The 15,975-nt window shown below is 37.3% G+C and overlaps 1 protein-coding gene across 1 annotated transcript; it reads right to left on the bottom strand.

Moving 5' to 3' along the window:
• Window positions 1-399: 399 nt before the first annotated feature.
• LOC114278171 (calcium-dependent protein kinase 13) lies at window positions 400-15,805 on the bottom strand. The gene is made up of 8 exons (XM_028220180.2): window positions 14,659-15,805; window positions 9,194-9,337; window positions 8,794-8,946; window positions 2,954-3,069; window positions 2,705-2,872; window positions 1,230-1,460; window positions 1,005-1,150; window positions 400-894 (listed from the first exon to the last, which is right to left on the bottom strand). The coding sequence occupies exons 1-8, from the start codon at window positions 15,293-15,295 to the stop codon at window positions 879-881; spliced, it is 1,611 nt and encodes a 536-aa protein (XP_028075981.1). The 5' UTR covers window positions 15,296-15,805; the 3' UTR covers window positions 400-878.
• Between the last annotated feature and the right edge of the window lie 170 nt (window positions 15,806-15,975).

Raw genomic sequence — 15,975 nt, 5'->3', positions numbered from 1 at the left:
CACATTTTAGTTTTCGATGAAATCATTTTAAAACACAATTCAGGATTGAAGTCATTTTCAGATTTCCAAATCAAAACAGTGACTGAACCAAACTTGAAAATAAGTTCAAAATCACGTGGATGGGGAAAAAAAATGACTGACCAATTCAAAGGAGGAATATGATTTCCTCTGCATTTTCTTTTCCTTTCCCTTTCCCTTTAACAAATCCATGAACCAAACAAAAACACAAGAAAGTAACAAATCAAAAGAAGTCTCCAAAGTTACAAGGGCAAACCAAAATGCGTAAAACTGGAAACACAACACACAATATTTCGCAATCACGCACAGATTTGTTGGTAAAAAAAAAAAAAAAGCCCTTGAAGCATGCATGTTAACTTTTACCGATGCATATAGACACTATTGCCAAACACAACAAAATATTAAAAATAAATAAAAATTATACTAAATTACAACAACAGATCCATCATAGAACTAAATTTTGGTTCTTCAACAGTCAATGACAAGACTAGTTGGTTGGTGTTGAGAGCCAAACCAACTTGCAACCCGATGCCCCCTCTGATTTTTTTCCCTGTCTCCCCGCACAAGCACAGATTTAACGCCACTCAATATCTCGAGGACAAAGCATGCACTAATGTGTTCCCTCGTGTGTGCATGTATCATATATTTACAGAAGTCCGCTACAAGAATATGCGACAGCACTACAGAGTTCAACGTCACATTGTCAACCAGAAACAAGGGCAGAAGGTTGCAACAGTAAGAGGGACAGAATCATACAAGGTGTACCGTGGCTACAAGGTAGTGTTTTTTTCACTCAATTTCACATTTTGAAGAGGGAGATTATATGTACTAACCTCTCCACAATCCTTGCAAGCCAGCAATCAATAAGGAGCTGATCTGATAAATAAAATCTCACAAATAATCACGAAAGAAAGCAAATCCAATATATAAGGGGAATGATTCTAGTACTTTCTTGTATGTGTATGAAAACTATGCATAGTTCTTACTCATTCCCCAAGTTTAGAGAACCATCCTTCATCAACTTTACACTCAAACTGTTGAATCTCCCTCTCGAGTAATGTCGAGAAGCCTTTCTCCAATCCGTGCCGGTTTTCATCATAGCCGCAAACTCATCGTAGCTGATTTTGCCATCCTGTATTCACACAAAAGTAAAGTGAGATCCAACTATGTAGGTAGAAAATGGCTTAATGAAAAACTGTTGGGTCTTTCACCTTGTCTGTGTCGACCTCTTGGAAGATATCATTTGCTACAGCTGTACAATCATCCGCTCCGTCTTCCATCAATGCATCCTGAAGCTCGCCTGGTTCAATGTAACCATTACCATCCTTATCAAAGTAAGCAAAAGCCTTGTGAAGATGATCATCATTGGCCATTCTTTGTAGATGGAGGGAAACAGCAACAAACTCTCCACAGTCTAGGGTTCCTTTCCCATTAGTATCTACCTGTTATCAAATTCCTTGTTCATTCAAGATTCAAATTCTAAAAAGAATGATTTGTCAAATTTCATGACTACTGACTACTCTAGCACCTTTTAAAAAAAAACTAATAACTAGTCTAACGACATAAGATGTCTTTCCACTTCGAAACTTAATGTCGAACAAGTGGTTGATTTCTTAAACTCCTGCATTGGTCTTTTAAAAATTTTCACTGAAAGGATATACGCAGATATCCTTCTATCTATTATTAATATTCCCCGAATTAATATACAACTTTTTGTTGAATCAACAAAAACAAAAGGAAACTGATTCTATATCACACTAACCACAAAACTGCTAGAAAATTAAACTGGAAATCTAGAACACAGTCTATAAAATCAAGTAGAAATTCATATTTTTCTTTGGGAACAAAAATCAAACCATTTTTTTTTTTGTCATTTTAAATTTAATAAGAAATTGGCACCATTGATAGTCACTGCAGAAGTTGATAAGAAGGATTATGGGCATATCTGTTAAAGCAAACCAGGAATCAGAACAGCATCCTAAGTGATGCAACACAAATGATGGAATACCCACAAGAAGATGATATGTTGTTTACTAGCATTAAGTGATTAGTCTTGTTAGGAGATTTTGATTTAATCTTGCTCCGTCTATTAGCACTTTAGAGACTTAAATGACACAGTTTTAGTTACACTAGATTCAATATCAATGTGTCTTTATGATTTTTGTTGCTGTAAATGAATCCACAAAGAGAGATAAAATTCAGATTTGATTCTGAGATATTTTGCTCCTCGTCCTTGTCATTACCTCCCTCTCCGACTTGACCCTTCTCTTCTTGATTCTCAATTTCTCTACGCATCTTCTCTATTCTACTCTTTCCCATGTTTAACAAAATCTTGCGGGATTAATGCTACATTGCTACATCAATAAATAAGGGTAGAAGGTAGATTGATGGAATAGTTTAGATGGTTAGATCAAATTATTAGGCTGGTTCAATTAATTTGATTAGTCAAACAACTCAGTGGAATCCACTAAAAGATCAATCTCAGATAATGTTATGGACATATCACATGATGTATACTTTTTTATTATGAAATTACACATGCTGACCAATGTGTCAATATTCTTATATGATGACCACACAAGAAATTCTAACAGAATTTCAAAGCAAACAACAAAAGATGAATACAAAACTATAACAGAAACAAACGTAAACCAGCTGTTAGACATAGTTGTTGAGTATAACTTACAGCTTCAACAAGCATCTGTACTTCAGATTCGGCAAGATGCGAACCAAACTTTTGAAGACCACCTTTCAATTCTTCAATGGACACAATACCGTCGTTATCAGTGTCTATCTTTCTGAACATTTCCTTGATGTCCTCAACTTCTTCAACGGAGAAGAAATCGGCAATAACCTACAAATGGAAGTTCAATTACAATGTTTCTTGAACTATTGTGTCATAGAAACAATACAATGGGGCAGATAATTAACCAACCCTCAGGGCCTTTCTCTTGAACCTATTCATCATTGAGAACTGCTTGAGTCTCGACTTGACAACATCGCCAAGAGGAACATTTGGGGCTTTTTTGGCATTTAGAAGCCAAGGATGCTCTGTGAGGAGAAAGAAATTGAGGTGAGGCAAGACACAAGAAACATACAAAATTGCAACTTCAAATTCCATAGAAAAGATTGACATGAAGCCTACTACAAATTTACAATACAATTGGATGCTGTTGAATATAGAAATTAGAGTACATAGAATCTTTTTATTTTTAGTATTATGTATATAATCTGTAATTGTGTCAATCAATGATTTAGTATCGTTTCCTAAATTATATCATGAACCTATTATATATACATGGCCTCTACCTCATTTATGGGAAAGCCAAATAATTCCTTTCATTCTTTTTTATATTAAAGCTAGGTTAAGTACCTAGTAATTTTGCTTCACCGACGGGCTGCAGCCTTGCCTTGCCTTGCCTTGTGTCACGACCCGCCAACTTGACCAGACCAAATTGTCCAACAAGAGAAAATCTCAAGAAAAGGAGACTATTGAAATGGCTTGGAAGCTCCTGGAAGACTTGAGAAAATATGAAGACCATAAAGGATGCTAGAGGGTTCTGGAACTCTCTAGAATGGCTACAAGAAGAGAGGCTACGGGAGCATTGTCTAGAAGACTCTAGAACAATATAGAGCATTGTAGACATTAAGGTTGTATATAACTCTAGAGTAGGCTCTTTGATAGGATGAGGGAAGGATCTAGAATCCCCTCCATCCATGTAGATCTAGAATAGTCTAGCAGATGTAGAAGGAGGAAGTGTCTAGAACACTCTCCACCCTAGTAGTTCTAGAATGTTCATTTGTAGCCTATAAAAGGGAAAGGCCCTCATTTGGCAAAATACCCAAATACCCAAGTAGACCCAAGTAGATCCAACCACCAAGAGTTGTAAGCTTTCTCTCAAGTGTGAATACAAAAGCATTCTCTCAAACTCTCTTTGTGTTCTTCTCTTTCCTGCAAGTGTGTGAGTTAGGCTGACTTAGCATCATCAAGTGAGACTTGATATTGTCTAAGTGCCGCACGGTTAGCTTGGAAACAACCAAGTCCGTGACAGTTGGTATCAGAGCCAAAAGTTACGAAGGCGTCGTGACTTAAGGACGGAAATGCACCATGTTGGAGATTGTTAGCACGGAAGAGAACCGCGGAAGGGAGATTGCGGCTGATTTAGGCAAATGGGCCAAGGAGGCTAAGGATTCTAAGGTTCCAAGAAGCGGAGAAGCTGGAGGCAAGCCAACACTGGGCAAAGATTGGAGGAAGGATATGAAGCCCAGGCATGACTGCTTCTTTTGTCATGAACTACATTGGGCAAGGGATTGTCGTAAGAGGAGGAGTCTCACTGCAATGCTGGAAGAACTAGAAAAGGAAGAACAAGCATGCATGGGATCTCTACAGCAACTTGGTGCTACCAAGTCAAAGCCTACTACATTAACCCAAGGGGATGAGGGTTTAATGTACAAGGATGACAAGGTCGATGGGGAGGCAACCCAAGTCATGGTTGACACCGGAGCGTCGTACAACTTCATTAATGCGGAAGAGGCCAAGAAGGGTGGTCTGAACCTTGACGGGGGTCAAGGATTGATGAAGGTGGAAAACACCAAGGTAAAGCCCGAAGATGGCATGGCTCAAGGGGTTGAGCTGCACCTTGGTGAGTGGCGCGAAAAAGTCAATGACTGTGGCGTGGTGCTGGAGATGGAGTTATCGCGAGAGTTCAACATGGCACAGTTACCTCGCAACAACACTAGGTGCATCATGGAGGGTAGGCCTTACACGGTGTCAACAGAAAGCAAGGTAAATGCTAAACTCCAACTCCCATTAGCTATGAAGTTGGGGACGGACAGGAACAAGGTAGAAGGCGCTACCAAGAAGGCGATTGGGTCCATAAAAGAAAAACCACCAATATGCACAGTTAAGACAGCAGACCAGGCAAAACCAAGAAGGCGTAAGTCAAGGAGAAAGCCTATGACTTCGAGGAAGGAGACGCGACGAGGGCGTCGCGAGCATAGGTGGGGGAGAATGTCACGACCCGCCAACTTGACCAGACCAAATTGTCCAACAAGAGGAAATCTCAAGAAAAGGAGACTATTGAAATGGCTTGGAAGCTCCTGGAAGACTTGAGAAAGTATGAAGACCATAAAGGATGCTAGAGGGTTCTGGAACTCTCTAGAATGGCTACAAGAAGAAAGGCTATAGGAGCATTGCCTAGAAGACTCTATAACAATATAGAGCATTGTAGACATTAAGGTTGAATATAACTCTAGAGTAGGCTCTTTGATAGGATGAGGGAAGGATCTAGAATCCCCTCCATCCATGTAGATCTAGAATAGTCTAGTAGATGTAGAAGGAGGAAGTGTCTAAAACACTCTCCACCCTAGTAGTTCTAGAATGTTCATTTGTAGCCTATAAAAGGGGAAGGCCCTCATTTGGCAAAATACCCAAATACCCAAGTAGATCCAACTACTAAGAGTTGTAAGCTTTCTCTCAAGTGTGAATACAAAAGCATTCTCTCAAACTCTCTTCGTGTTCCTCTCTTTCCTGCAAGTGTGTGAGTTAGGCTGACTTAGCATCATCAAGTGAGACTTGATATTGTCTAAGTGCCGCACGGTTAGCTTGGAAACAACTAGGGCTGCAAATGAACAGAGCCGTTCGTGAACAAGCTCGAGCTCGGCTCGGTAAGAGCTCGTTCGAACTCGGTTCGTTAATTTTTTTTGTCTTTCGAGCTCGAGCTCGTTAAATTTTTAATAAACAAGCTCAAACATTCTAAAGCTCGGCTCATTAGTTGGCTCGTTTAATATTTATTATTTATATATTAAATAATATAAAATTATGTATAAAAAATAAGAGAAATATGTTATTTATATGTTTAAAAAATATAAGTGTAAATAATACTTAACTATAGATAGTACATTTATATAATAGTGGTAGTAGATATTATTATTTTAGTAAAATATGAATTTCTTTTTAGTATGTTTATATATATTGTATATATAATTGTATAATCAAAGTTTTAATTGTAACTTTAGTCTCACATGCAAGTATGAATTTATAAATTTTTTAGCTCGTTAAGGTTCGTGAACAGGCTCGAGCTCGAGTCGAGCTTAAGCCAACTCGGCTCGAGCTTGGTTTGTTAAATTTTTATTCTGCTCGAGCTCGTTAAAATCTTAATAAACAAGCCCAAACACACTAAAGCTCGGCTCGGCTCGTTTGCAGCCCTAGAAACAGCCAAGTCCGTGACACTTGGCTGCCCGCCAAATCTCAACTCATTCCACTACCATATTTTCTTTCAGTATCACTTCGTGGTGATCTCTTCTTCTATCCACTAGTTTATTCTTATTCCAAATATCTCTATCATATTTTTTTCTCACAATCCATTTTTTATATGTTTCTGTTCCACTTTGTATTTCCCTCTATTTCAACCTCAAATAAGTTTTTATTTTCAAACCTATTTGAGGTATTATACCTATACCATGGTAAGTATGGTGATATACCATGTGAACCACCCAAGCCACCCCCTAGCGCACATTCTAATAAGCCGCTCCTCTAGCACACAACCCAAGTCGCCCCTTGGCGCACCACCTAAGTTGCCCCCCCTGACGCACAACTAAAGCCGCCCCCTCTAGCGCACCACCAAAGCCGCCCCCTAGCACACTTTCTAATAAGCCACCTCTTGGTGCACTCAATCATCTGTTGCCATCATCGTTCAGTACCACGTCATAAGTTATGTGTGCACCACACTTGCTAGTTCAACATCCGGTTCTCCACATCGGTCCGACATGACCCCTTCAAACTGTCTCTACATTAATTCAGGTTAGTCTCTACAACAATCCGACATGGACCCTTAAACTGTCCTGACATTGATTTCGGTTAGTTCCTACAACGGTCCGGCATGACTCCGCAAACTGTCCCAACATTGATTCCGGTCAATTCCTACAACGGTCCAACATGACCTTAAACTATCCTGACATTAATTCTGACCAATTTCTACAACGGTCTGGCACGACCAATAAACTGTCTTTCGGCATTAGCTCCGGCCTCTAATGCTAATCAAGGTCTTGTTGGCTGCCGACCAAGGTGTTTCTTGGCCATAGATGCATCGATAGCTTTTCTAAGGCAGTTTAGTTCCCCTTTTTTTTTCCTTTCTAGGGTGTGGTGTTGATGTATTAAGCACTTTTTAATCTTTTTTATTTAGTGAACTACCAGATTTGTTGGGTAGCATTTATTTGGACTAGCCGTTAAGTTTTTTACGGCTTCTTCCAGTCATCCATTAGCAAGCTGCGATTGTTGAATATCTTCACATCAGCTTGAGAGGGAGTGTTGAATATAGAAATTAGAGTACATAGAATCTTTTCATTTTTAGTATTACGTATATAATTTATGATTGTGTCAATCACTGATTTAATATTGTTTCCTTATTTATATCATTTTCTAAATTGTATCATGAATCTATTATATATACATGGATTCTACCTCATTCATAGGAAAGCCAACTAATTCTTTTCATTCTTTTGATGCAACTCTCATTTCGTGGGTATAACTCCATCCACAACATTCATTATATCTTAAAGCAAGTATACTAGGTTAAATAGAAGCATTCTATCATTTGGAATCAACTATTAGATCCATCAAGTTGTGCTTAATGTCTTAAATATATATGTGACAATATACTAATCTCTTTGGCCCCGTTTGGTAGAGCTGTGGGAAAGTTATTACAACTTATACCCTAACAGCTTATACCTTATAGCTGTGAACATAAGCTAATTTTTTACTTATAAATTAAGCTTCTCCTCCCCCACTCAAAGAATAAGTTGATTTTTGACTTACAAAAAGCTATAGGCCATATTGTTAAGCTGAACCAAACACATCAAAATAATTTAAATTAAGCTAAAAGCTGAAATAAGCTGGAAATAAGCCCTACCAAACAGGGTCTTTGTCCAAAACCAACGGATATTTTAGGTCATGTTTGTTTAGGCAGACTAAATAAGATAAGATTAGTATTCATTCCTAGGATTATTAATGCCACAAAATCCTATCAAATCCATGTTCGTTTCGGAGGACTGAAAGAGACAAAATATGGGATGCGTAATATAATGACCTTGATATAATTGATGAAAAATCTTGCACTATCATGTGCTATTTTAAAGGCATTTGCCTACTATTCCTCCAGATCAAAAAAAAAAAAATTTTTTTTTTTTTTTTGACAAGAGAACATCAAGATTCATTCAACTATTAAAACAAAAAAACAAGCAACCATAAAAAAATATGCACTGCTATTTTGATCATCCAATTCAGTTTGGTGTGTTTTCAGAATCTATTTTTTGAAAAAATACTTACTTTGGAGAAAATAAATACCAAATAGATGTTTTTTAATTTTCAAAAACAATTTTTGCACCCAAAAAGAAAAAAAGAAAAAAAGAAAAGGAAACCATTAATGTTTTTGAAACTTTCATAACTTTTCACTAAATTAATTTTTAGTATTTTATTTTATTTTTATTTTGGGGGGGGGGGGAACCAAACATAGTAGCACTCCATTACGTAAAACTGTAACATGTAATATAAGTCAAAATTAATATTGAAATCTACCGATAGTAGCACTCTATTTTTGGATTTTGTGCTATTCTCATTCTCATTAGCTAATGGGTCTATCTATTTTTTTCCTATAGCAAAAGTCTTCCTCAACATCAAGAGAGTGCCAGAAAAAGGGTACAAAATATTTACTAGTACAAAATTTCCAAGATACAATATATCCTTCAATATGCAAGCACAAACAAGGGATAACATACCGAGGACTTGCTTTGCAGTTAGTCGAACCTTTGGATCAGGCTCCAACATTTGACGAACCAGACTCTTAGCACTCTCTGAAATATTTGGCCATGGTTCCCGTTTGAAATCTATTATCCCACGAAGAATGGCTTGTGCAACCCCTTGTTCAGATTCTGCATGGGAAATCTAGCTTTAGCTATATGGGAGAGAATTTCTACTGGCAGGAGAGGACAAAATTAAGTGTCACATTTAGAAACATGTGAAGGAGATGAAATGACAAGATGTGCTCCCATGAAACAAAAAACTTGAACAACATAAATATGCCAACACAAGCACCCTTGTCAAACACACACACATGCATGTGTGCACCTACAAACGTGTACACACACACACACAGAGATTATGTAAAAATATATTTACCTGCCCAAAATGGAGGAACACCACACAATAAAATGTAGAGTATTACTCCTGCACTCCATATATCTATTTCTGGTCCATAGTTCCGCTTGAGCACCTCCGGAGCCATGTAATATGGACTTCCAACAATTTCAGAGAACTTTTCACCTAACAAAAACTCAAAAATTTAGACATAAAGCAGAAGTGCAAAAAAATAAATAAATAAAGAAATATCAAATTATTCAGTTTCACGCTCCCAATTGTTCATTTGCAAGCATCTCACTACCCATAAATCAAGAAAAATGCCATATTTTAACAATAAATTGAATCAATGTGGCAATGAACAGGGGACAACCACTAGTTTTATGTTTGTTTTTATTAGTACACATGTGATATGGCCTGCATGTATAAACAGGTGTAAGTGTGAGAAAATTATTTGATAAGTCACGAGGTAAAGACTATTGACTTGCATAAACCATGCTGACTCACATGTTGTAGCTAAATCTCAAGAGAGTAAAAAATCAATAGAACCCACATTAAATTGTTGAATTGTTATGCTATTCTTGCAGGATAGGGAGTATGATGGTAAGATCTTATACAACAGAAGTAACAGAACTGTTACCAAATTATGTATTCAGAAACAATTTGCTAGTTGTTGTAAGACTATAGCAATACTAGCCCTTTTGTGAGTATCAAACTCACCTAAGCCAAATTAAAACATGGATTTGGTGCTCAAGGCATATATACAATGCAAAAATCAGTAGAGCATTCAAATGTCACCAGAGTTTTCAAACTAACTAGAGTGAATACATTCATTATCTCAATGCCAGCCAGCCAGCCAATAATGAGTACAAATTTAAGGTGCTTTAGTACAAGTCACCCAAGTAGCTCCTTTTGTCTTGCCATGTTGTTGATCATTGAAACGATTTCAGAATAGCATGTATCAAAGTTCAGGGGGGAGAAAATAGTACTCTAGCAACATAGTTTTGCAGTTAAATAATAAAACGTGGTCTAGCCACCGTATGAATGTATTCAGTTCAAAAATATAGCACGACATTAAATGTCACTAGTTAAGAAGCATGGACACTTCAAAGAAGGTGTCGTGTGTTTGTGTCAGACACTAACACTCCTCATACACACCCTGGCATGTGTGTTGAACATGCATCCAAATGTGATATTATTTTTTTAATCTTTTTAGAACAAGACAAACATCTGACACTTGAAATAACTTCGAAGCTAATAGTTAAAATCAAAGTAATGTAGATCCCTCCTTCAGCCTTTTCCAAATTTAAGAAGCCAGGAGCCTAACTTTCAATTTGTTTGGAAATAGAGCCTTTGACGAAAAATATTAGGGCTTCTTGTTCACACTTTCTATACCAACATATAAAATGTGCAAAATGATTTCTTATTATTTTAATGATAAATATATTTGTAACATAAAAAACGAAGAAAAAAATATCATTTTCATGCATACATATAATGTGTATTTATTTATTGTCATGTAGTATCCCTAGACTCCCGATCGTGTCATGTCTTCTTTTTTTCTTTTTTTTCAATTGTTGTGCCAACATGTCCGTAATGTATAGCATCCGTGTCCACATCCATGCTCTTACGTAACCGGAGAGTTTTTAAATGAACTACCATCTGTACAATGGTCATCTCTATCCATCTAGCAAGTGACACCTACAAATTTTGCTTCAAAACAATCTGCCTAAGTAGTTAGTACCTTTTAGCTTGTCATAGTTGATCTTGAATCTAGGCAACAAAATATAGAAAAAAGAATCATTGACCCTCACTTTCCAAATACTCAACTACGTAGTATCCTTTTAATTCCTTATTTGCTACAATATGAGAAATGGAAGAGAAAATGTCTTCAACCTCTCTCCCCACACTAAACATGAAGCCATAACTTCACCCCCACCTTGTCCCTTGTAGTTTAGGGGCGCGCTAGCCTGCTGGAAAACATAAGGGCGCTTGTAGTTTTTCAGCAGATTGGAAGCATGGCAAAAGAAAGATTCTTCTTTGGGGTTTTGCGTTTGATTGTGAGTGATCCAGCAGGATAGGTGTGTCTTACATATAAAATGGACACTCCTTTTTGAATCCCTTTCCAAAGACCTGTTCCATAAGACATAACATCACTGATGAGGTCTAATCCCCCCAAGCACACCAATACTTCAAAGCCAGCAACCTTCTCCACCATCATCATACGGACATGCCAACATCCACAACCACTTGCTCAATAGAGTGAGATTAAAAATAACCTTTTTAATGCTCAGACCACATCCCACATAAATCAGGAGTTGTGGTATGGACACCATTATTTATCCAGTCATTACAAAATCGGGAGGTCGAATTGGATGTGGAGTTGCTCGAATTACACTTGAGATATTCTATCCAATTAGATGTCAAGGATTCTTTTATTTGGAGCAAGAACTTCAAGTGGTACATTCACAGTGGCATCCTTCTATCAAAGAGTCATCAAAATTTTCTTTCAAAGTAAGTGTGGCACCCAAAGGTTTCATTCTTTGCTTGGCCAACAATTAGGAAGGTTATTCTTACTATTGATAATTTCAGAAAGTATACGTTCCTGATGGACTGGTGTTATATGTGCAAGTGCTAAAGAGAGTCATTGAACCATATTTTGCTACACTGTGCATTGCTTATCAGATCTAGGCTCATTATTCTGAGTGTTTGGTGTACCATGGGTGATGTCTAGGTTAGACCATAAGTGAGTGAATGTTTTTGCTTGTTCACATAAAGGGTGTCCAAAGAATGGCATTAAGAAGCCTTGGTTGAGGCTCCTTTAGGCAACATGTGTTGTATTTGCAAAGAGAGGAATTATAATATATTAACAAGGATATACAACTCTCTAAAACATCCATAAAAGAATATGATGTAAAAAGGAAAATTCTCTCCTAACCGAAAAAACATTACCACCCATGCCTTTCGAAGCAAAGATGGAATATTACACTGAATACGAAACGGAGCACTATTTACCATCATGTCCATTACATATAGATAAAAGTCCCAGTACACATGAGCATTTGTCTTCTCTATGTCAAGTTTTCCCACCACTTCAAGGACCTCAATTCTCAAACTAGAGACTGTACTCTCATTTGCTACCAAAATATGCTTTCTCACCACAAAACATATTGAGACTTCAAAAGAATCCTATCAAGTACACTCTTCAATCACAAGGCCAACACTTAATTAGTGGGTTCGAAATCCCTCATATCCGCTGCCACTCCTTTCTTTGGGAGCAATGCTACAAATGAGGCATTTAAATTCTTCGAACTCACCATTCATGAAAAATAAAAATAAAAAATGCATCATGTCCATCACCTCCTCCTTAACCACTTCCCAACATCATTGAAAAGTTTGCCAAAGTTATCCCGTTCGAGGTTGAGGCCTTATCACCATTACGTGCTTTGAGGCTATAACCACCTCCTCTTCAATCCTTTCCAACCAAACCTCCTCCATTGTTGAGATTGTGGTAAAGTCCATCCCATCAAACCTTGGAAATCTCTCCCCTGCCTCCAAATATAACCCCTCATAAAATTTGCAACTCCTTGCTAGACATCCTCCCTCCCTAACAACTTTGTATCCCCAATCATGATTTTGCAAACCATTAGACATTTGATAGAAGAAGTGAGTGTCCTAATCACCTACCTTCAAGCTCATCAAACCAACAAATCTCTCCCAAAATTCTAGCTTTTTCAACCTCTAACCTTCAAACTCCTCTTTATTCCACTTTCTCAAATCTTCAGTCAATAATTGCTTCTTTTTTCACCAAAATAAAGCTCGGCCTACAGTCCACATGATAACCATTCCACCAATTCCCAACCTTTTCTCTATAACCCTCAATTTGCAACAACATATTCTCAAATTGAAATGAACCCCTCCCCTGCCTAATATCCCTACTATCAACCAGAATGGGGACATGAACTAATGTTGGCCTGGGAATGAATACTTCACATCATTAATGACTCATACAAGTTTTATCAGTTTCTTGTTTCATGATCTTAATAATAAAAAGAGGCTTAAAAAATTTCATGTTGCCACTGAGTCAAGTTTCTCCAAGGCAAACTCCCTTGTCAAGCTCAGCTCAACTGTTAAATGAGCTTAGACCTCAGCTCATAATCATCTTGAATAGCTTCACTAAAGAGCTAAGAAAAACATTTCCCAAGTTTGAGTTCGAAATTCTGAATTACTAAGGAGCTGCTAGGCTCCTTTTACAGCTCTATTTACCAATAACTTAAAAGGTAAAGTTTGCATCTTAGGAATATAATTAACTTCTATGTGAAGAACATCTACGGAGTCTTTAAGAGAAGCTTAAGTTAGATCATAACAAAAATTAGTAGTGGTTACACAGTTACAATTGTTTAGGCTAATTACTATAATCAAAAGTAGAGAATGTTATAATGCTTTATAGTCATCAAATGAATGACTCAAATTGGCCATCTTGTACTTCACATGAGAATCTGAGATAAAAGTATCATCCAATCCACTTTCTCTTTTACTTATCTATTCTTATAACTAGCTTCATTCCACAGTCTTTGATGTCTTAGTGCATAGGTATTGAAACATGAAAAACATTGTTGCCCACAATACCCCTATAATCAAGCTTTAACTAAAAAACTGAATCCTTCTGGGGTGCACCAGTAGCTTATTTTGGTATGCTATGCACTCATTTGCTAGAATTTTAAACACTCCATCTCATTGTATGGACTAATAAAATGTGGTACTCCTTCAAGACAACTAGAAGTCAATGGAGTGGTGCCCAACATCTCTGATTATGAAACTTCTCAATTTTTATGAATAAGTGAGAAGGTGACCAAAAAACCATTCTATGTGTTCTAATGTGAGCACAAACTATCTCTAGTTCCAACAAATTGAAGCACATTCATCTGCTTATAAAAAAAAAAGAAGTGCATTCCTAAGGCAGAGGGTCTACAACAAACATTTGTAGTCAAAGATCATATTAATTTTAGGGTTTGATATCGTGCACTCAAAAGAATGACCTCATAAATAAATCAGTATGACCATTGCTTCTTTAGATCTCTGCAAAATCTACTACACAAACAAAAGTTCCTGGGACAAGTCATTGCCAGCAGACTGTATCAACAAACCTCACCCTTTGCTTATGAAGCTTCTCAATTCAATAGAAAGATTGAGAAGCTGACCACAACAGCATTCTATGTGCTCTAATGAAAATGAAAACCAACTGACAGAGGGATTACAATAGTCAAAGACTCTAATTTCTTTTTTTTCTTTTTTCTTTTTTTAAATGCTTATTTAACCAAAAAAAAAAAGAAAAAAATTAAGGACCTTTCCAGGCAAATCTTTATTATTATGCCACATTTAACTAGAGAAGGAACATCATTAAGTATCTAAATTCCGAATAATGATATAATAATGCACTACTAACCCTAGCCTCAAAACACAAATTTTACTTAATTAAGCAGAGTACCTTATAGTTCAATTCTCACCTTGCTTAAAGAAGATTGACAAGCCAAAATCAATGGCTTTCAAAGGCGAATTCTCCTTCTTATTTGCAAACAAAAAGTTCTCAGGTTTCAAATCCCTATGGATCACTCCATGTTTATGACAAAGCTGCACAACCTCCACAATCGTCCTCGTCACAGCCGCGGCAGCACGCTCCGTGTAATGCCCACGGGCAACAATCCGATCGAACAGTTCGCCGCCTTCGCACAACTCCATCACCAAATGAACCGCATTATCATCCTCACACGCCTCTTTCAAGCTGACAATACTCGAATTCTTCGGCAGATGCTTCATAATCGCCACCTCTCTCCTCACATCGTCCACATCCACCGCCGTCCGAAGCTTCCTCTTCGAAATCGACTTGCACGCTAACAACTCTCTCGTCTCCCGATCAATACACAAATAAGTAACTCCGAATTCGCCTCTCCCTAGCTCCCTATCCACCATATACTTCTCCTCAATGCTCTCCTTCGATACATCACTCAACACAGTCACAGTCTTCTTCCCTCCGCCTCCGCCTACGCCGGGCTTTTCCTTCCGGCCGTCGCCATGGCCGGAGAAGTTCGACGATTTCACGTCCTCCCTGGCTACCGCCGCCGGAGATCTACAGCAGTTGCCCATCTAATCGATTCCAAATCCGAATCTTTCAAAACCCTAGCCCTAATCCTACAACCTAGCCAGTTTTTCACATGATTAGAGAGAAAGTGACAAAAGTAGAGTAGAGCTATGGAGTCAAGATGTGAATTTGATTTAGAGAGAGAGAGAGAGAGAGAGAGAGACAGAGAGAGGTAGCTGAGCAATTAATTAGTGAGGTGTACGGTAACGGCTCATATGCTTTTGAATATTTTATAGTAGTGAAAATGAGAATTAGTACTACATTTGTATCTATATTCTTTTGTAGATGAGAGCATTGTCGGCTGACTGAAATGTTTTTAAACGACGGTCGGAACGGGACGGTGTGAGAGAGAGCAGAACAGACGCTGGAAGGGTTTGTTTGGTTCCACATAATATTATACATCTATTCTCTGTATATATTTTTTTTTTCTATTCTCTGTATATATTTTCTATTTTTTTATTTTTTGACAGAGGCCTCTGTAGAGATGAGACAGAATGATAGGAACAGTGGTTGTTTGGTAACTTTTTTGTTTTTGATTTTTAATTTTCAATTTATATTTATAAAAATTTAAAAAATTATCATAAAAATTTGTTTGATAAATTTTTTAATTTATAATAACAGTTCTCAATTTGTAAATTTGACCAAAAAAATGTAAACTCAAAAAATGTGTTTTCATTAATTTGTA

This window comes from Camellia sinensis, chromosome 3, assembly GCF_055761805.1.
Source record: "Camellia sinensis isolate YWXY chromosome 3, ASM5576180v1, whole genome shotgun sequence".
NCBI lineage: Eukaryota > Viridiplantae > Streptophyta > Magnoliopsida > Ericales > Theaceae > Camellia > Camellia sinensis.
This window is presented reverse-complemented; position numbering and strand designations above follow the sequence as displayed.